This window comes from Silurus meridionalis, chromosome 17, assembly GCF_014805685.1.
Source record: "Silurus meridionalis isolate SWU-2019-XX chromosome 17, ASM1480568v1, whole genome shotgun sequence".
Classification (NCBI taxonomy): Eukaryota; Metazoa; Chordata; class Actinopteri; order Siluriformes; family Siluridae; genus Silurus; species Silurus meridionalis.
In genome coordinates this window covers 6,550,260-6,573,441 of record NC_060900.1, presented here as the reverse complement: position 1 = coordinate 6,573,441, position 23,182 = coordinate 6,550,260, and the positions used below count along the sequence as shown (strand labels likewise).

Below are 23,182 nucleotides of genomic sequence, written 5' to 3'. Positions count from 1 at the left end.
ATTATATGATTAACTATTTTTAAGATGGAAAATTGTGTTTTCTTGTGGAAATCAGGTCTGGTACATGATTTTACATAGAAAAACTAACAGGTGCTGCACTTCTCAGAAATGGAACAGCGTACTATTCTGTTTTTTTTGTTTTTTTTGTTTGTTTGTTTTTTCACAGCACTCCAGAATACCTAAGCAAACTAAAGCAGTTTCAAAAGGCAAATAGTAGTTATGCATCAAATATTGACTGTAATCTCTTTTTTTTTTATGTTTCATTTTTTATGTTTACTTCTGTTTTGTGCTGGATCTGTAATGAAACATTAGAAAAGTTTATTAGTATCATTGACTGTATTGTATATACACAACAAAGAGAAAAGTATTCAGGCTCGTTACTTTTCCAGCCATATGTAATTCTTCCCCAATATGTTACCACAAAATTAAACACACCCATTTGTATAGGATGATATTGTATGAGATATAGTTTACATAGGTTGATGTGAAAGATTTTGAGTGGCCTGAACATCTTTGGGATGAATTTGAATGCTGACTAGCCCCCCCCAAGCCTCCTTACTCACTCTTTACCTGACTTTACTAATGCTCTTGTGGCTAAATGAGCACAAATCTCTATGATTCCACCTCAAAATCTAGTGGAACATCTTTCCAAAAGAGTCGAGATTATTATAACAGCAAATGGGACCAAATGTGGAATGGGATGTTCAAAAAGCACAAACATATATTATAATCAGATGTCCATAAACATAAAGAAATAACTCTTTGCAATCACGTGTGTAACAGTACATTATATAATAAATGGAATCAGAAATAGTTATGCGGAAACAGACGACATTATACAGTGTGATCACAGTATATATTGTGTGGGAGTTTTAAATACAAAACAGCCTACTTTTCAAACAACTCGAAAGACCTGCACTGTTGAGTAAACTATTGAATAAAGGTGATCGTGTTAAAATAATTAACTATTTGTATTGAAGTGTTATATTGTTTAAAATTGTACAATTGTACAATTTAAGCATTTCAGCCTATAGCACTTGGCATACATTGTACAGGGAATCATTAGCACTTACATATCATTATTATTAGCCTTTATAGGTTTCTGCCTTTGGCAACTAGACATGACCTAAACACACATGCACACACACACACACACACACACACACACACATCCATTCTATTGTAGTGCAAGGATGATATATGATGTATGGCACAGCCCTGACTCAAACCTCATAATCTGCCAGTCACACTATAATGAAATATGTGGGTCTAACCCAAGGTGATGAATAGCACACCAGATGAAAGACTGAGTTTGCGATGAGGCTGATGAATTTCTATCATTATAAGAGGCAGAGCGCATCTTCTGAGAGGCATTAACATAACCTCAGGGAGGTGAAGTAAAAAAAAACGTGTTTCACCCTGAGGAGCATTTCCTTGGGCCAAAACAAACCAACACCAAAACCCTAAAACATGATTCAATTTGCTTTTCCTTGCTCCACTCTTTACTAGCACACCTGTTTTAATGAACAAGGCTTAAGCTGCTCACCAGTACAAATGTCACACTCTAATATAGCTCTGCACCACAGGTCATGTTTGAACTACAATATTTTCACTTCCAATAAATGTTACTCATTTGAAGTACTATAAATCCATAAAAGGGCATTGATGTATTTTAATTCCTGGATAAACTCTAGATAGCTGTTTGGAGATATAAATGCAACAATATAACCAATCGGATTTAAAATTGCCGCGGTAACAGTAGAATGCTTCAATTATTGCTTTTCTTTGCAATGCAAATAATCAACAAGAAAACAAAGACATCTCTCTCATGCTGATCTCTTGTCATTGGAGTAACAGTTATTGAAGGCTGGCTTAACGAAATGCAATGAAATAAATGCACAAAATGTAATTAATACTATGTTATGTCACATGACTTTTTTTTTTTTGGATAATAGGTTGTAAGACTGTACTTCATACCATTCTGTGTATTTTTACCCCTATAACTGGGGGTTTTTGGCATTCTTTTTGTTTTATATATATATATATATATATATATATATATATATATATATATATATATATATATATATATATATATATATACTCACACACACACACACACACACACACACCTTTTTTTATATTTTCTTCAAGCTATTTAACAGCAAATAAGCCATCATGGCTTTTCCAAATTTCTCATAATTTAGTACATTTTTGATAAAGAGGGGGCTAGTAGCTTTAGTAGTTTTGCTTATTTTTACCTGCCAGCCCCATTCATTTCCCAGAATATAAACGTATATTATTTTTTATCCAGAAATAGAGATGAGCAGATGAGGCTTGAGATTCGTGCCCAAGGCTCTCAAGAGGTGTAACGAAAAAGCGCTCACCCTATCATCAGGAGACTGCGAGTTTGATTCCCGATGATGCTGCAGACATTTGTGGCTGGGAGCCAAGGTAACAAAACTGCCCATGCTTTCTGAGTGGTAAGGCTGGCATACTCTCTTCTGTCATAGCAAAGACACTGGTTAATATGATGCACCTGTTCAAAGAAATCCTCAGAGGGTGTTACGCTTTCTTGTAAGTATCATGAGTAGCAGGTTAGTGGCGTCATGTGTCTGTAGTAGTTATCATATAATAGAGGAGAGCTGGCTGGTGTGTAGGATTTGGCTGGTGGCCAATTTAAGAAGTTCTAGTACATTTGGCCGTTTTGCAATTTGAACCCACATCCATTTCTATACAGTTAAAACTGATCATCAACACTATCATTACATACAGCAACAACTATACAGCTACATTCTATCACCGCCTTTTTATTTATCCTAGTCGTCTGCTTTCTCTGTCTTTCCTTATGGTGGCCGACAAGTGCAAAACACATTAACAAATCCGAAAACAAAATAACAAATGCAAAAACAAATAAACAAATCCAAAAACAAAATATCAAATCCGAAAACACATTAACTAGTAAGAAAACACAAAGCCAATTCAAAGTCCAATGATCAGTAAGTGTTTCATTCACAAACTATACCTACCTTTTCCGGTTTGTCTGAATTGTCGTTGTGTTTTTGCGTTGTGTTTTCTGATTTGTTAATGTGTTTTGCACTTCATGGCCACCGTATTTCCTTCCCCATCCCAAAAGATCTGTAAGCAGGACACGCTCCTCCCTCATTTCCTGGAGGCTGCATTCATCTTTGCTCAAAGCTTCTACCTTCAAAGGGCTTACTGACCTTTCTAAGAGAAGCACAGGCCTTGGCCTTTCAATAAAGTAAAAGCAGGTCAACACACGTACAGAGCATGAGAACTGAGGATACATTGCTCTGGCCAGAAAGGGCAGACACAGATTAAGATGCAGAGCTCAGAAAAGCCTTTTTTAAATTATTAAGATGCAAACATTTCGAATGCTTAAGGAATTATTCATCACTATGAACTACACAAACTGACCAGACATTCTTTCACTGCTACCATTAATAGATGTCTGTATGAATGTCGAGAATATATGGGGACATAAAAGAATATAAAAATGAGAAATTATATGAATTTGATAGCATTTGCTACATATGCTGGCCTCAAGAACTACAGTATAACTATAAAAAACAAGTAATTGGCCACATTTTGCTAAAAATGTATAAACAGATTATACACAAATTAAATAGCTCACTTAAACTGCATGTATGCTTGTAGTGGAAATTTATCACTACAAGTTTATAATAAAACAAAACCCTAGACTGCTTCCTTTTATTCGTTATATTACTGGAAAATTTAACTCTCACTAAGGTTAGGAGGTGCTTTTTCAGTATATAGACATGATTTTGAAATTCTTTGTTCTGGGAAAGTGATGAGACCATTGCGGAATGTAAATTAGCCATGTTTTGATTATCCTGCCTGATCATTTGCTTCTGTAAATCTATTATCTATATTTTTTATAACCTGATTTGTTCTACTGAAAAATTTTCACACAACTTAAGAAAAGGTTTGATTAATGCTCCACATTATCAGGATGCCTATTCTTTTAAGCGTATAGATTTAAATATCTCCAAAACACTATTTGCTCTGTTGTTCTGTCAAAGTTAATGTTAATATTAGGCAATGATATACAATACATTAATCAGACAACATTTTGAGAACACCTGACCATAAGATTCATATGTGCTTTTTGAACATCTCATTCTACATTTATAATAACCTTAACTCTTTTGGGGAGATGTTTCACTAGATTTTGGAGTGTGTGCACAAGGGCTTTAGTAAGGTCAGGTGGTACATAGTTGAGGTGAGGAGGCTTGGGGTGCAGTTCCAATTCAAAGCTGTTTAATAAGGTTGAGCTCAGAGTTCTATAGCAGGCCACTCAAGATCTTCCTCTCTAAACCATGTAAACTATATATTCATTTAACTTGCTTTGTGTACAGGGGGCCATTGCCAAGCTGGAACAAGCCTGCTAGTTTAATTAAAGGAAGAATTTACATCACACAGTGAATTTACATCACACAGGATCTGTCTTGGTCCTGTCACACTAACACCCTGGTGAAGAAGGCCTGGCAGCGTCTGTACCATCTGAGACGCTACAGGGACTTTAAACTACCCTCTCAGGTGCTTAAGACTTTCTACACCTGCACCATTGAGAGCGTTCTGACGGGTAGCATCACTTCCTGGTTTGGGAACAGCACCATGCAGGACAGACGAGCTCTCCAGAGGGTGGTGTGTTCAGCTGAACGTACAATCCACACCGAGCTCCCTGACCTGCAGGACATCTACAGCACACGGTGCAGGACCAGAGCCAGGAAGATTGTGAAGGACCTCAGCCATCCCAACAATGGACTCTTCTCTTTGTTGCGTTCAGGGAAACGCTTCCGCTCCCTGAAAGCGAACACAGAGAGAATGAGGAGGAGCTTCTTCCCGCAGGCCATTCGGTGTTTAATCCAGGAAACACCCAGGATCTAAAAACTGGCCCACTCTCTCCATCATCACACTTCTTCTCTGTACAGATCTCACCTTTTGCACCACGACACTTTAAACAAAGTGCACTTTATATTTATTTATTTTATACCACACCATTCTGCACACAGACACTTTATGGACACTCTATACCGCACACGGACACTTACAGACACTCTACACCACACCATACCGCACACGGACACTTACGGACCCTTACACCACACCATACTGCACACGGACACTTAATGGACACTCTATACCGCACACGGACACTTACGGACCCTTACACCACACCATACCACACAAGGACACTTACAGACCCTTACACCACACCATACTGCACACGGACACTTTATGGACAACCCACCACTAAAATTGTCTATTGTTTACACTTTGGTACACATTGTTTACTGTTTCACTGTCTACTGCCATAAGGATTTTCTTTGTATATACAATTTTCTCTTTGTTCACATACATATTTTTATATATCTTTTATATCTTATATTTAATTTTATATAGTTTTTATACTTTATACTTTATTTATCTGCTTTTTTTCTTTCTCCCCACCCTATTCCCCTCTTGCCGGACCGTCGTATAAAGCATTTCACTGCATGTCGTACCCTGTATGTATGTGTATGTGATGAATAAAAATTTTATTTAAATTGATTTGATTTGATTTGATCCTATATAGTTGTGGCTTGAGTTGTGTAAGAAAGAAATATATATTTTGTGTGTGTGTGTGTGTGTGTGTGTGTGTGTGTGTGTATATATATATATATATATATATATATATATATATATATATATATATATATATATATATATATATATTGTCAGTTTTTTGTTGTTGCTGCTGTTTGCTTGCCTTTTTCAATCATGTTTTCCATCATGTATTTTTCTTAATTATTTTCTTGATATTTTTTCTTAAGGTTACGATATTTTCAAAGTGTATCCTGGGAACACAATGGGCATGAGGCATGAACCCTGAATTTTAATTTGCAAACTAAACCTTTCAAAAATTTTGGAATGAAACAACAAGTAATATAAAAAAAAGTGACATTTAGGATTACAATTCTAATAGCTTGGCTTAGAGCTGGAGGCTATGGGATTTTACGAATGACTGAAACAGTATTAGAATCAGCAACTGCTCTATATTGTAGCTTTTTTAAAACCGGATGAAGCGTTAAATGAATGCACTAGACCACTTCCACTACTGTAATGCAGACTGTCTGCCAATTGTTCCTTTAAGTGGCCATCTATCAGCAACAATACGATTTGCTCACTGCTGATAAGTCGAGATTACTCAGGCCGCATGCTGTTAGATGCGCTTAAGTAGTTGGGAACGTCAGCGTGCTGGAATTGATTAGCATGTATCATATAAAATAGTTGTCAGTTGGCTGCCTCTCAGCCTTGGTACAGGTGGCTTTGTTCAGGTGCCGTGTGTTTGGAAATTAAATAAGAAACATATTAGATGGAATTGCTAGATGTATGTCCAGAATCGTTAAATGGTTGACCTATAGGCAGGTTCTCTTAAATATAATATATAACATCTTAAATATAATTTTCAAATCCATATGTTGTCCCAAATACCATAAAATCAAATAGAAACAAAGAACCCTGTTTTAAATTCTGTCCTAGGATCAAGACCAACTGAAATGTTTGAAAATATATAGGAAATAATCTTGGACTAAAACTGTGTGTGTTTTCACATGGTGGAGTAGATGAGCAGAGCAGGGAAAAAATGAGCTCTGCCAGAGCGGGTTTTAGACCTGATGAGGAATTTTACTTGCCTGCTTTTTTTTAAAAATAAGATTCCCAAAACTTGTGTGGCTTTTAAAATAAATCGTACCCATGCTCCAGCTTTTGCTGAGTATTCACCCACTGTTGCCTCAGATTCCAGTGATTTTCTGGCAAGAGTGCAACCTGATATGATCGACTTTTGTAACCAATTCGCTTGAAGGTTCAATGTGCTTTCTAGGATGCTTTTCTGCTCACCACGGTTGTAAAAAAGTGACTGCTACCCCGATACACTTTCATTCTTTCTCTCTTTCTCGCTCCTATCAATAAAACATTTCAACCTTCCATGGATTCTTTTTGTTTTTGTTTTTTGCACCATTGTGTAAGGCCTCAGGACTGTTGTGCATGAAAATCCCAGGAAACCAGCAGTTTCTTAAAATAGTTAAACTCGCCGACAACCATGATATAGTTAAAATCACTGAGATCACTTCCCCCCTCATCCTCCTGTTTGATGCGAACATTAACTGAAGCTCTTGGTTTTCAGATATCTGCATAATTGTTTACAGTGTGCAGCTGCCAAATGTTTGGCTGATTGAATAATCTTTTCGATGAGCAGGTGAAGTATTTTTCCTCATACATTCTGGGGTAAGAGATGTACTTTTTTTGTTACCTTGGCTCGGTTTTCTCACACGGACTGAATATTATGAGGATCTGTCTCAAACAGTATTTCCCTATTTCATTCCAGCTCAGATTGAGTTCATGGCTCTTGATTTATTCCATGATATAAAATAAAGGTTATTGAAAATTTGGTAGCGCAGGCCAAATGCGCACCAGCAAGCTAACGAAACAGGATCATTGAATTTGAGCAGAGGAATTATAGATGCGTAAAAACCATTTAATCTTCCGTACAGGTATCGCCTGATTACATAATTAGAAAAGGGTGGATACGCACGCCGACACCACAATCTGGGCTCTGCTAATTAATAAAATTGAAGCTTTTCCAGAAATATTGCATCAACAGCTGCACAGTGTGAATGTCTGCCTGCATTTGTCCAACATGACCTTCAGTGCAGAACAGATTAGGAGAGGAACTTGCTCAAGAAGTCAATATGGGGCGCTCAGGCAATCCTGGAATTTTAACCTCCTAGTTACAAGCACAGAATCTTAAACAGAGCCATTAGTGAACAATTTTGCAAGCGGATTGTAGTTTGGCTGGTAAACTTTAATGAGTCATTCGTTCGAACGTCTTCGGATTCCCACTTCTGGTGCACATGTTGGGAAATGTGTAAATTAGCTGATGAGGTGCACTGAACAGAGGTGATAGAGAAGATGCAGGTTATTCAGGCAGTTCAGAACACAACATCCATAATTTTGCAATTTGATTTGTTTCATATACACTATGTGGTATGATGTAAAGTGTCCATTAATTTCAGCCAGATATTTTGCAAGCATGTGTTTTAAAGTAAACTACAGATAGAAAGACTTTAGGTGTGCATTTAGACTGGATCATGTAGCACACAATAAAAACATAATGCAAGCACAATGTTTTGATGTTTCAATAGAGCATGAGCAAATCACAAGTAATGAAGCTTACAGCACAAAGAAACACCACGGTTATAAACATGAACATTTAGCAATGTGAGGTGAATATATATATATATATATATATATATATATATATATATATATATATATATATATATATATATATATATTTATAATTACTAACTGCGGGTTGCAGTGAATTAAATTAGGCAGCTAGTTTGTTCGAATTTTGTGCGGTAAATTCATTATTGCAGGCAGGTATAAATGATCAAAAATTAAAACAATCCTGAGCATATCTATCTATATCTATAATGTTTAATTATGAAGAAATGTCAGAGTCAGAAATTACACACTATAATGACACCGATGCCATTTCTACATCTGAGCCACACTTACTACAAATTTATTTTAAGCACTAAACAGACACAAATACAGGTAGTGGCATTAAACATTTTGAAAATTATCCCTTGTAAAGAATAATGACCTATATATCTATCTGTCTAATACGATAGAACATATATCACAATAAATGCTGCAACATTTTTTATCAGTTTAAATTTGATTTTATTATGACTTTGAGTTATTACTACAATAACACATTTCTTACGTTATTAAAACTGTTCTGAAGGACACCTTTTTCAATGATTTACATATTCCCAAGGGTGAAGCGGTTGTGGTTTTTGTTGTTGGTCTGAAGAATAGACAGTGGAGGTGCGAAGGACATATTTGTCAAAAATACAAATCTTATAACACTGCCAAATAAAGACGCACTATTTCAAAAGCTTGTGAGTCCAGAATTGTTGTGAAATATTGTGTAAATATTTGAATATAAATGAATTAATGGTTTTGCCTTACTTACAGTTTTGCAACATGTTGGCAAAAGAGGCACACTGCCAAAAATTATATCAAGTGAGGATATACTGAATAAAGGAAAGTGTAACGCATATATAAATTTTTCTTTATGATATGATTAAATAGCAATATCAAAGACTATTACATCTATTTGTTAACATATTTAACAATTTCAAAGTTTCAGATTTTCTTGCTTTTGTTGGCAATGCAGCAGTTTACACTGCCTAAAGAATACGGCTAATTCAAATGGATAAAATTATCTAAATATAAATAATTAGATACAATTTCTTTATAATTTTTTGAGGTTTTATTATATTAATTATCCAAAACTACTAAAGATAATTTATGCTTACATTCAAGATATTTTTAATTGCTACGTTGACATTTTTGTACATAAAGTAAAAAGTAGAGTATGGCAACTGTTATGTCTGCCAATGTTTTGTATTCTCTGGCTAAAAAAACTGAATATTTTTTACTTAATTTTTCCTCCTGCATAGGATGTAAATGTATATTTTCAAAATTCAAATATTAGCATGTGGCTTCAAACTGTCGGAAGTCTCAGGATAATTAGCCAAAGCACCTGCTTTAAAGCAGGGAAAGTTTTTTGCTCTGTACATCAGCTCACTAGACAATCTGTGTTATATCAGCAATAATGAATGACCAAACATCAGTAAGATATTTACTCAACATTTTAAGTCAATTGTGGAGGGTTGCTTATAAAAATGGCTATTATATTTCTAGTTTTCCCACTCTATTAAATGAGCAGCATTAAAAGGGCCACCGTTAGCTCGTATTATTGTAGTTTTTACATCATTAGCAAGCATGCAGAGAATGAAACACACAAACTGGCTATGCTGTATTCTACATTGACACTATTATACTTTATTCAGCTTAGGAAATCATTCCACCATCCGCCAGAGAGGATAAACCCATCTTGAATGTCCACAGCTCAGACATTGCCAGTGGTCTCATGAAACATTTAGTGTTACTTGGGTTTACGCAGGAATAAACATCAGCCTTCGGAAAAAGAAGCAGAAATCTACATAGACTTTGCTCACTGTCTGTTTTTGTTCTTCTTTTAATGGCTACTTAAACTCAAGAAATATCTCCCAGAAAAGGTCATTTAGCAGTTTGCACAGAATCTTCGAAAACCCTCGACTGCACACTTAATTTCTTTCGCAATATCCTGAGAGATGAAAAATTGGAGTGGGATGAGAGAGCCCTTTAGTTTAATGCAGCTTCACAATGAGGAGCTTATGCTGCCTTAATTGCAAGGCTTTCAGCCACCCTGCATCCTTTTTAATCATAATTAGGCATTATGATATACTGTCGGCTAGACACACCAACCTGAAGAAAAAAAACATTTGAAAAGAATAAAGGCACAAACAAGATTTTTTTCAAGATATTCCTGGTGTTTAGATCCTGTGCTCTGCAAATCTTTTATGTCTAAAGCCCTATTTTCCAAACCTATGATTAAGCCTTGTTTCCGAGTAAATGAATTGCTTACTGAAAATCCTTTCAAGTGTAATGTTGTGAATCGTGAATGAATACCTAGGGTGCTTTGCACATTTATGATCTGAGGGTATTAAAGCCAAAAAAAGATCGCCAGTACAATACATGGAAACACACGTGCTGTGATTAGTACAACCAATAAGTTTAGACTATTTTTCAATTTCCAGTTATCAGTTATCATCCACACTCAGCCAGACATGACATGAACAATCGCCATGCTTAATGGAAATGATAATAAAAACAATTACAATGCAGGAATATCTGGATAGTGTCCAAAAGCAGGCCAGATGGTGGATGTGATGCTGCAGCTCAGTGGTACCGTTGTTAAATGACTCCAGATAACCGAGAACATCTGGACCCCAATGCTGAACTGTAAAAGCCTCCTGGCAATATTAACATGCTTCATCAAAACATTTCTAGAAAGCAGCTCTTTGTAATCCCAATGAAAACCTTAGGACAATAGGACGATGACAGACACTTATGGAAAAGTCACTTTATTCTACCATGTGTGTTTAAATAAGAATTTTTTTATGTAAGGGTATAGTGTGGTATAAATCATTTCAGATTCCTTCATGCTTGTGTTGCTGAATGTTGGGTCATTCCGATGTTTCTTTACACACCTTGTCTGAAAGCTACTGTTATCCTTTATGTACTGAGAGCCTTGAGATGCCATAAATATTGAAAGGAGCTTCTTGTCGTGAAGTAACACGTGTTTTTTTTCTGCCAGGTTTCTCACGTTAAAAGTATAAAAGCCTAAAGTCTAAAGATTCTTTCTCTGTTTTTCAAGTGCCAGCCAAGTTCTCATACAGAAACACAAAATGAGAAAACCTAACCTATGACCTGCAATAAACTGTGACAAACTTTCTGTCTGTGTATAGAGCCATTTAAAAGCACTGTAATGTGCAGATTTTGTGGATTTTACATTTTTCTGCAATGGTTGTTCCAATATTTTCTGCATACTCTCTATAAAAAGAATATACATCTAAGTGCATTTCCAAAATAGAGACTGAAAGCAGAAGTCTGAAGGTGGCCCCTGGTCTCTTTTGAATTGTTACAATTATAAGCCAACATTATTGACACAATTATTGGGAAACCTGACATTACCAGCCATATCTGGTTCTTCCCCAAAACTGTTACAGTACCACAAGGCACACAAATGTACAGGAAGTCTATGGATGTGGTAGCATTACATTTTCGTCTCACTTGGAGACTAGGATATCCAAACCTATTCCAGCATGATGCCCAATGTTCCTGAGCACAAAGGAAAGCTCCATAAAGATATGTTCTAAATGGGTTGGAGGGGAATCTTGACTGGCCTGCTATAGAGGTCTGACATCAACCCTATTGAACACCTCTGGGATGAATGGGAATGATGACTGCACCTCAGGCCTCCTCAGCCTATGTCAGTACTTGACTTTCCTGGCTAAATTAACACAAATCTCCACAACCACACTACAGAATTTAGTGGAACACCTTCCCTGAAGAGTGGCGATTATTATAACAACAAATGTGTAATGAGATGTTCAAAAAGTACATAGGAATCTTATGGTCAGGTGTCAATAGTTTTTTTTGTCCATATTGTGTATTTATTATTGAGTTCTTATTGTATAGTTATAGTCTTTTTGACTAGGAAATTCAATTGGTTTTTAAAACAAACCTCAATAACTAAAACAAAACAATTTGGCAATTAAATAATGCTTTTTGAAAAACTTCTAATCTGTTGGTGGCAATTTATTTAGAATAAAATAAACAGCTGAGATGTTACTGAACACAATTAATCAGTGAGACTAATATTTGAATAGTTATTAGATAATTAAAAATCTGTTCTGAGGTTAGGGGGTCATGAATTAATTCTATAATTAATGTTTAATGTAATTTTAAGATGTCTCTGGCTGTGAAAACATATTGAGAACCCCTTGCACTAGGTATTTCATTTACATGTGATATTATTGTCACTACTGGGTTTAAGTTTTCCAGGAAATATAACAATTTTCAGCACAATATCTTCCAAAACTTTTAATACGTTGTTTAAATTTGTTTGAAAAATGAATTACATATTGAAGTCATTCTCATGGCTGCATTAGGAAGCAAAAAATAAAACATGGCAAGCACAGCACACAAGACATTGGGCTTAATAAACTAATTGATAAAGGCTGGAAGTAATCGAAATATTGGCACCCAATAACATATATTAGCATGTCCCTGATATATGTATACCTGTATTCATGCAAGTATCCACTTTACAAATCAAGTAACAGCAGTGCAGAACATACATTAATGCAGATACAGGTCAAGAGCTTTAGTCAATATTTTCATCAAAAATTAAAACAGTGGAAAAATTTAATTTCAGTACGTTTAACCAGATGTGAGTGTTGCCTGTAATTTTCACACACAACAGTCTCTACCGTTTACACAGAATTTTGTATGGAAAATATTTCACTTATCACTTACTTTTACAGGCAGACAAGCCTCATCAATAAAATATGACAGGAAAACAGCCAGCAGACAGGGAAATTGAAACTCAAATAACCACACTTATAAACAGGATACGTAGAAATTCATCTCAATATGCACAAAACATGAAATCTTGAGCTAGATGAGCTACAAGAAAGGACCACAAGCAGGATTTCACTCATGTCACCCAAGATCAGGCATCTTACAATGGACACAGACTCTCCAAAACTGGACAGGTAAAATAATTATTATGGACAGGTGCTCTTTGTTGTTGTTTCAAGTAATGTGTTGAAGATTTTGTATAATAGAATGCTAATTTAGAGAAATAAAAGTCTGTAGATGTGTGTCTATGAGGAGCTCTCCACACCCACGGGTGCTGAAGTTTATGCATCCTAACTTAAGCCTTTATTGTTTCCAGAAATTATATATATATATATATATATATATATATATATATATATATATATATATATATATATATATATATATATATATATATATATATATGAAACAGTGAAATACTCCTTTTTTTTTTTCCACCTATGAGGTTTTTTCTTCCTGTGCATCAATCCCTTCTGTGCAAAATCATTCTTAATAACATTGTCGTGATTAAAGACACACAAAACATTTTACATTTTGGGGTGTCCTATTTAAACTCATGTAAAAAAACAAACAAAAAAACATAAACACTTCATTCAATTCTCTACAGTAATGACAGTACTGCCTTCCTATCAGCATTCCTTGGCTGCCCAAAATGATATTATCCATCTCGAATGAAAAAAAGAAAGACAAGAAATTAATGCATTTGAAGAGTCAGTTATGAAACACAGGTGACTGTATCAGCATCAAGCTGTTTTTTGTCCTTCCTGCCCATTCTAATTAAGACTCTTTAGATTCAATCTGTTTTGGTGTTCGGTTTGAAATACTCATTAGTTGCCTCGCTCTGGGCTGGATGTCATTCCTTCCTGCTGTAATATCATCTAAGCTGATTAGAAAAGTCTACATTGCCTCCACTGTGTTTAGCAATCATAATATTGCATGGGGTAAAATTCAATCATAGGACAAATATGTGAGAGAAGCTGAATGGAGTTGGTCAAGTCTTGCAAAGGAATGCACAGTTCCACCACACACATACCCACACTGGCTGTCCACACCGACCTGCTGCCAAAGCTCAACTAACATGTGATTGTTCACACATTTTCTCACACAACTGCACCAAGCATATGGTTTACTGGAGATGCCCGCAGCTACAACTCCACCAGGGACTCGTGGTTTACGGCAAATCCGAGCAACAAAAAGTGCCAATTAGAAGCAAAAGTGATACGGGGAGAAGCATGACGTCTCGTGCAGCCAAAGCAAGCAATTAGCACACAAGAGAAAGAAACCTACTGTGTTTCTCTGGCAGCGATCCCAGCTCCATGCTCCTGTGTCTTCTGTAAGTTGGTCGCGAGGAGAGCGAAAGTGTGCACGTATCTGTGAGAGAGAGAGAGAGAGTGCGTGCGCCTGTGTGTGCGCAAATGTGAAACACACCTCTCTGCTCTTCTGCTTCTAAAACCAAGTGATGGTAGTGCAACTGAGAAGGGGGAAGGGGTGAATGATAGTGAGTGTGCATGTGAGTGTGTGTGTGTGGGGGAAGAAAGAAAGAAAGAAAGAAAGAATGAATGAATGAATGTAGGAAAGACAGGGAGAAAGATCAAGTGCAACTAACAGCTATGCAGAATTATTCGGATATCCAGAAGTACTAAGAGAAAAAAATAATACAAAATAAATAATAAAGGTGTGGAAGTGAAAAAAAAAAAAACCCAAAAAAACAAAGGGAGAGTGGGAAAGAAAAGAAAATTAGAGAAGACAGGATGAGAGGTTTAGGAAGGGTCACAGGAGAATTTGCCTTATTATTAGCTAATACAGTGTTTGTGCAGAATTTTGCAGAAGACTTTTTGCGCTCCACCTCTCCATCACTCTCTCTTACCACCTCTCTCTCTCACTCTGTTTATCTATCCAGCACCCACCCCTCACCCCCATTTGCAGGTGTTTTCTTTGCTGTGCAATCACTTTCTTCCCCCTAATCCTGTCTGCTTTAAAATTACATGACCCATAGAGTTTAATTTTTGTTTGTTTTTCACATAATTTTAAAAAGTGATGAAGTTCACACACGTTTCCAGGCCGAACTGTTTGTCACGCAACACTACAACCCCAGCCTTATTTCCATAGTGACAGCAGAAATCAACCGAGCTAGAGATCCTGCATCCTCACTCTGCAGAAATGCACCAGGTGACCCTTGAGTACAGAGTGCACGTTCTTGAGAGTTTGGTATTCGGACATCTGCAGAAAAAGCTGTGAAGTGGAAAGAGAAAGAAGAAAAAGAATAGCTAAGATATTGCTGGTAATAGTCTTTGAATCTTTTTTCATTTCTGTAATCAGATCTTCGCAGTGTATTCCTTGCAAGGATTTACATACTGACTTGGTTAATCTCAGGTTGTGTGTATATTATGTGAAATAATATGTTGCTGTAGATTTTTTTTTAAGTTGCTCTTATTTAGGGGGGTAACATTTCTATGTTATTTTCCTCCTTTTTTTGCATTTAATTCTTTATTTAAATAAATACTGTAATATCAATTGAAAATTAAAATGAAAACATAAACCAAAAGGTTGGAAGGACGTCCAAATCTTTTGACAGTTTTCTCACAAGATTTGCCCTGCATCCCATTAATAAGCAGCTGTGTGAAATGACAACTGAACCAGCTGTTTCTCAGTAGGTTGATGTCTCTGCTCGAATGGAAGGTGCGGTTTTCAAACTGCGCCGCCTACACCCTGTTCTACCACAGGCCTGGAAAAAATCTGCACTGATCGTAATGGTTCTTTAGATTAGTTTAGATAACTTGAGTTTTTTTGGGGGTGGGGGGGCTTGCATTCATAATTCATAAAGTAAGAAAAATCATGTATATTATCCAAAGAACCCTTAGGGAACCTTTTTTATATATATATATGTACCTGCAGTACTAACAATAGCTATATGCAAAGAATACAACCCTTTAGGGAATGCTGCAGAAAATAATGAATGTGGAGGGGGGGTGTGATGCCTCCTGACTCCAAAAGTAACAGTGTGTCCTGGGGACATTTTTTTTTTTATTAATGAACACCACACTGTATATTTTACAATTTATTTTATTAATTTTGGGTTTTTTTTTCATGTTGTATACATTTGCTTTTCAAAGCAGTTTTTAATGCAGTCGTCTTCAGACTGTAGACTTGCCCATAGGGGAAGCCTACTAACTTTACAATGGCACTTTATTGGCACTGGAGGCTCCTTCCAAACATGTGAAGAAAGCTTAACCTTATCAATAGTTTCTTACATAACAAATAATTTGCAATTTGATCATTTTCCGTGTGGCATTCGCCATTAAAGTGCCTGTACTGTAGGTTACTATAGAAACGATAACATATCATAATGCAATGGTATAAGCCTTTTTCTGTCTGAGCTGCCAATAAAGAAAATAAATCAATGCCTTCTGACTAATCAGATTTAAGAATTCGAAGGCACACAGTGTTTTATATAAAGTACATAATAAATTAAATAACCATTTTAGCCCAGATCGCCTCCTAAAGTGTAAACCATTTGGAACCGTTTTAAAATGATTCAGCATTATAGAATTATACCAATGAGAAAACGCAGCCCTTTAATACGCTTTAAGTACAGCAGCAAAACTAATAGTTCGTTCCATAATTCTTTTCAAATTGCATCATTATTCGATGGATGTGTTCCATGCATAATTATTTTAAGTTTGTTTAGCAAGTGGATGGCGTTGTAATGTACCATGGAAGGCATACGTGCACACCCCTTCATGTCTTCTCGTCTTGCCTTTAATTCTAATGCATGTGAGCACAGATATCTCAGCTCTCCTTACACCTCTGGTCTCCAAGCCTGATCTCGAACCTCTTTTAGAATTCAGCACAAGGAGGTCAGCACTGGCCAAATCTACAGATATTTTCACTTGGCTACGGGTCTCATGCACCCGGATACGGATGCCAGGCATCTAACATGAATATCTAGACTAGAGTCAGTACTGGCTGGTTTATTTATTTATTTGTTGGGGTTTTTTTTTCATTGTTGTACTCATGCAGTTGCACAAATTAGCCTTGATTAGCCTTGATCTCTGTAAGTCTGCACACTGGGGGAAATCATTTATCCATCCTTCATATGAATGCGGATGCTGGCCGCGGTTGGCTCGGCATAATCTGTGCCGCACAGCTGTGTTGGTGTTTTATTCAGACTGTTGGAAAGAAGGAAGGATTACATGGAGGAAATGACTAATTAAAATAAGAAATGGATGACTGACTGAATAATTAAATGACTGGCTGATTGAGCAAGACTTTTTTTTTTTTTCCTGAAGGTGAAGAATCTTCCCAACCTTACATATTAATAATGAAAGCAATACCTACATTTAAAAGGTAACTAGTTCAGGGTCTGAATACAAGGCAAAGCAACACAAGAGTGAGTGAAGCTATGAGTCAGTTTAAACACAGTTAAAGAGGGTTTCAGATAAATAACTTGATTAAACCAATCTACAGATTTAGACCATTCCGGCCTATCCAAACAAACTCCACTTTACTTTGATATTTGAGAGTTAAGATGCTTCAAAATTATTATTTTTGCATTACTGTGTGAATCCGTTGAACAAAACATGCTTGAAACATGGATTTCCATGAATTGCCTAATACAGGTTGTAAAATGTTGAATGTTCAACAATTCACTCAAACCTGTTACCAGAACACATTGACCCCAGTCAATTTGAAATATTTCACAAGGAAGCTAAGCTCTATTGATTAAAAATAAATTCATTGAAAGATAATTGAAGGAAGAAGATAAAACTTCTCTCTCTCTCTCTCTCTCTCTCTCTCTCTATCTCTCTCTTTCTTTCTCTCTTATTTTTATTCTTATTTTCACTGATATTGTGATCTTGATTGAGGGTGTCAGTTTGAAAGTACATAATTTACCCGAATGCTGAAATTAGGATATTAATATAAATAAAAAAAAGATTTGTGTAGTAAATCACTAGAATCTCATGCTATCAACCAAATGGAAGAGGTTTGCGGAACCACTTTTTGTGTATAATAAAATAACAAATTCTTGCTCTAGAAGGCTACTTATCTAAGAGCAGAATGCTTGATAGAAAATGAGATTGTTGCATGAGATATTTAAAATGTAGAGATATATTTTTTGTATACAGACAGATAGATTACTTTTAGTCGAATATAAAAGCATGCATTTTAATAATAAATTTACAAATTTGAATCATTTACAGTATTCCTCTGTTTCTAAGTTTCAGCACTGGTGTGTATGAATTATTAAAAAGCAGCCCCAGTGTGTAAAAAAGAGACAGGCACTAAGGTAAAGGCTCTCTGTTAGATCTACTTCATTACTATCTGTATTTAGGGTTTAAAAACAGAGAGATATCTGTGTGCTCCCTGTGAGAGGTTTAGTAGCACTTCAAAACGCGCCTCATCTGCGTCGCTTCCTTTTCTCCGATCACGCTGACCCCGGTGAGCTACAAAAGCCTGCAGTCCCTATTATGGCAGCACAATGCAGGTATGCTGGGTTGGACCAGGAAAAGAAAGTGCTCTTCGAATTCAGTTCAGCCGACAACAATGCGTACCCTGATGGCCTAGATAGAGCAATTCAGGCTGTTTTGTAGTCGCTGGCTCTCATTTGCCCAGGCTCATTAAACGTCTGGGGCAATCGCCACTTTTAGATCTCCTGACAAATGCAAAAGCAGAACGTGTGTGTGTGGTGGCCATGGATATCAAATATTGATACATGTGAGGTCTGGAATGACTATTAAAGTTGATAATTTCTAGGAAAATATGGGATCAGAACAACAGTGGTTGGTCATTATACATACCAGATGTGGTCAAGGACGGACAACCTGTGAGGAAGCGACAAGGCAAAAGATTTATTCATGCATTCACAAGTGAGGGAAGACCCACAGAACAGCTAATAGGTAAAAAATGGTAATACTGTCTATGAAGGTGTCAGAACACACAGTACATAGTAGCATGTATGTGCCCATTTCCCCTATCAACCTACTCGACCATTGAACAATGAAAGAAGCGTAATACACCCTGCCTGATCTGCTGGACAAACAAGTCCAATCCATGGTGGTCTCACCTTACAACATTACAGAACCTGGTGCCAGGTACCACAGCACACCTACAGACGACTCCAGAGCTGCTCTAGGGGAGCATTTGAAACATGCACAGTATTAATGCAAGTGGGTTTAATGTTATGGCTGATCTGTTTATGATACTTACTATGTCCAGTATGCTGTACACACCAGCTACTGTATACCACTCTCAGAGACTCAGATGGTGAAAGTTTTTTTATGTAACTTAAAAAATTTTGAATACTATAATTGAAAACAATTCAATTAGGATTTAAAAAGCCTAATAATACAAATACTATCAATAACTCAATCACATCAACAACAAAAAAACAAGTCAGACTGTAACAAACAAACAAAGGAAAAACTAAATAATATGTTAACTCATTTTACTGACATACAACTCTTTATAAAAAGTTAATCATAAATGAAGCAAAAATCAAATCAAAACCATAATTATTCAGAAATCTGGATTGCGAGGGTATAAGGCAGTATTAACAACACCGGACAAGTTTGTAAAAATTAGAATTATACATTTTGTACAGTGTTGGTAGGTCTTATTTCAATCTATGATCAATAACGTGATCTAGCTATTGTTGGAAAACGCCTATTTCTGTCAGCACAAATTGGGCTGAAGCATTAACAATAATGAAGAAGACTTTTATGGAGCTAAATCCCTATCTCTTGGGAAGAGGAGCATTAGCGTTCATTACTCCTGTATAGAAAAGCCCACTTATGTGTGTTGAGTCAGCAACCCTTCCAAATTGCATGTCCAAGCTCTACAAGAGCAAGATTCACATGCATATAACACAATTCCTCCAGTAAATTTGGAAGATTATTAGAAAACACTAACAGACAATAACCAACATGTATTATATGGAATGAAATATGTTTAAAGGGTTTGAATATGTAACAGTATGGATTGCTTATCCATACAGTATGGATAAACTATACATGTGTCAATTACAGCTTTAATCAATATAATATAATCGAAAGTAGAAATTTATAAAATATTGTAGAAGCAGTCTTTCATTTCACAACAGCAATATCAGATCTGATATGCAATGCAAATTGCATATATGAGCTTGAAGCAAAAAGTATATGAGCTTGACTCACTTGAACAATTGCAAAAGCTATTTAAACGCCGTCGCTGTGATTAGAAAGATGCAGTGGGAATAAACTGCTCTAAATGCACTGGCAACTGGCAGAAGACTTTATTTCCATATAAAATGCGCCGTACTTGACGATAATCCTTTACAATGTCACACCATGTCTATCACATTTGCTTAAAACGAATTCAAACGAGACCTTCACTTTTTGCACTAGTTCCACTTTCTGTGACAAATGAGCATTTCAGTGTCTGCCTTGAGCCTCTGTATTGTTTGAAGTGATGTAGTGAGTGTTTAGAAGGAGAGGAGAATGCCTAAATTAAACGTTGCTTCACTGCTCTGCATCTAAAAAAAGAAAAAGGAGCTTCTTCCTTTATGGACTGGCACTCCAGAATCAGGTGTGGAAGGAAGAACAAATATTGATGTAGCATACCCTGAAATGTAAGTCGTTTCATTGTCCCCATGTAGAAATGCATTTTTACAGTAGCAAATTATGTTATATGTTTTTATCTCCTCTTTAGTCTAATCAAAAACTTGCATTTAACTGACGTCAGAGATAGAGAGAAACACCTCAAAGCTGTATAATCAGGGCCAGAAATCTTACAAGCTGCATTCTAGTACTTTGATTGTTATGAAGCAATTAATTGTACATGCATAAAGCTTTTGTTTTTTGTTTATTACTATCGCTGAGGGCATTCATATTTGATTTGACATCACTTCCTGAACTTCAGCAAAACCATCCTAAGTAAGATTTCCTAGTTGAGAGTTTTCTTTAGTTTTTTTGTTTTTTTCTTATTTGTAATTTCAAGATTTAGACAAAAATTCAGCTCATAGCATCCTTGAAGCACATATGCAAAACAAGTGTGCCTCTGTAGCAGCTTCTCAAAAAAACAATGACTAATGTTTATGCATTAGTTTGGTCCTAAAGTTTTCACTGAAAGTGTGTTTGATTACTACAGCCTTCAGCACATTCCTTTAGGAATAAGAAAATGTACGGAGAAAATTATTATAACTCACCTATTGTCTAGATGTGTCACAATGCAACACATTTGCAATAATTCCTGTCAAATAATTAATCATGTATACACATGTAAACACAGAAGCACATTGGTTGCACAATACTACAAAATAAAAATAAGGATAAAAAAAAGAGCTTTAGATTGCTTCAGTGCTGGAAGATTCCATAAGACTCTTTGCTAAATCATATTTCATTGACTTCCCTCAGATTCACAATATACAGTATGTGAGTTTCAAGTTTAAAACTGTTTTTATTCACTTTTTTACTGTTCACTTTCTTTTTTCTTTCTTTTTTTGCAACAGGGCCACCTGTATGGCTGGTAGTAACACTTTCTCATTTACCAATTAGCAAACGAGTTCTTTTGTATATTCCAGTTTCCCACAGGGCACATTAACATTCAATTTCTTATCGACAGATTACGTTGTGCAGCAGCAGTTGGGGGTTAAATGCCTTGTTCTTGCACAGCAGCTGTACTTACAATAAAACATTGATTATTCCAGCGATCAGATCCGCATTATAACTGCAGTCTATTGCTTATTAGCCTTCCTGCAATACCAAGAATGCATCATTCTCAGTGTGTAATTAGGGTTTTTAGCACTCTGCCTAGTACAAAGCATGAGAATCCTGTAAAATAATTTTAAACATATACAGAAACACAAATGCTTAATTGTGTAATTTGTCTACTAATTCAGTGAAGTAATGACATTCTATAATCCTTATTGATTAAGTCTCTGGAAATGGGTCATTTAAAGATATCATAAAGTTTATACATATAAATATAAGTCAAGTTAAGAAATTTCCAGTGCCTTTAATTTAAGGAACAATCTGGAAATCTGTAATGTTCTTTAGAATAGCTTTTAATTGAATACAACATATGGACAATTTTATATATCTATAAAATTCTATTTTATAGATATATAAAATTGTCCATATGTTGTATTATATATTCCATCATTAATGTGGAAATAAGTATCTGATTACAGAACTCACAGAACTATACATCAGCTATAAATTATAAATATTTTTATTTTTTTCCTTTGCTGCTGTAACAAAGTAATTTTCCCCACTGTGGGACGAATAAAGGTATATCTTAAATGTAGATCAGTGTTAAGTAGGGATTTGGACACCCCAAAGAGGCCACAATATCTTCCTAAAAGCATAGTATTAAGCCAAAACAGCTAATAACTGTGGGCAGAGCATCTCTGTGCCAGACTAAGAGCAAAATTTACGCTGATGGCCATTCACATTACCCCAATACGGCTGTCTGATAAGAGCCTAACTGCAACATTACGGCCTGCTGAGAGCACAAGCTGAGCACTAACCGAGGATATATTTACAGCAACATCTGCTTTCACTGATAATATGCAACGATTTGGGGACCTTCTGTTTCCCAACACTCGTCTGCACGTGCAAGTAGAAAAACCTTATTATACCTTATATACATTGACGTGAAATATATTTACGCCCATTTCTGTGTAATCTGTTGTAACTTGTAACATTTACAAGTCACAGTTGGAGGTAAGGCATTGTATAGGATGGGGTAGCATTAAATTTCCCTTCACTTGAACTAAATGCAAAAAGCAAGCTCCATGGTCATTTGGTTTATATGGGTTGGAGTGAAAGATCTTGAGTTGCCTGCTAAAGTTAACACCTTTGAGAACAATTGGAGCTCTGACTGCAACCCAGGCCTCCTCAACCAACATCAGTATCTGACTTTACTAACACATTGAGGCTGAGCACAAATCTCCAAATTACATTCCAATATTTTGTGGAACATCTCAGAATAATGGAGGGAATTATAGGAGCAAATGGGGCTAAAAATGGAACTGGATGTTTAAAAACACATATGAATTTTATGGCCAATTGTT

The 23,182-nt window shown here is 36.0% G+C and overlaps 1 protein-coding gene across 3 annotated transcripts in view; it reads right to left on the bottom strand.

Moving 5' to 3' along the window:
• Positions 1-23,182, bottom strand: part of plch2a (phospholipase C, eta 2a) — a 122,142-nt gene that overhangs the window by 84,919 nt on the left and 14,041 nt on the right. Inside the window, exon 1 of one of the 3 annotated variants that reach the window (XM_046871390.1) lies at positions 14,419-14,547. The exons of the other annotated variants lie outside the window; for them this stretch is intronic. Coding sequence (XP_046727346.1) covers positions 14,419-14,449 — 31 coding nt within the window. The 5' untranslated portion in view covers positions 14,450-14,547. Of the gene's footprint in view, positions 1-14,418; positions 14,548-23,182 lie in introns of those variants that run through there. 3 annotated transcript variants of the gene reach the window in all.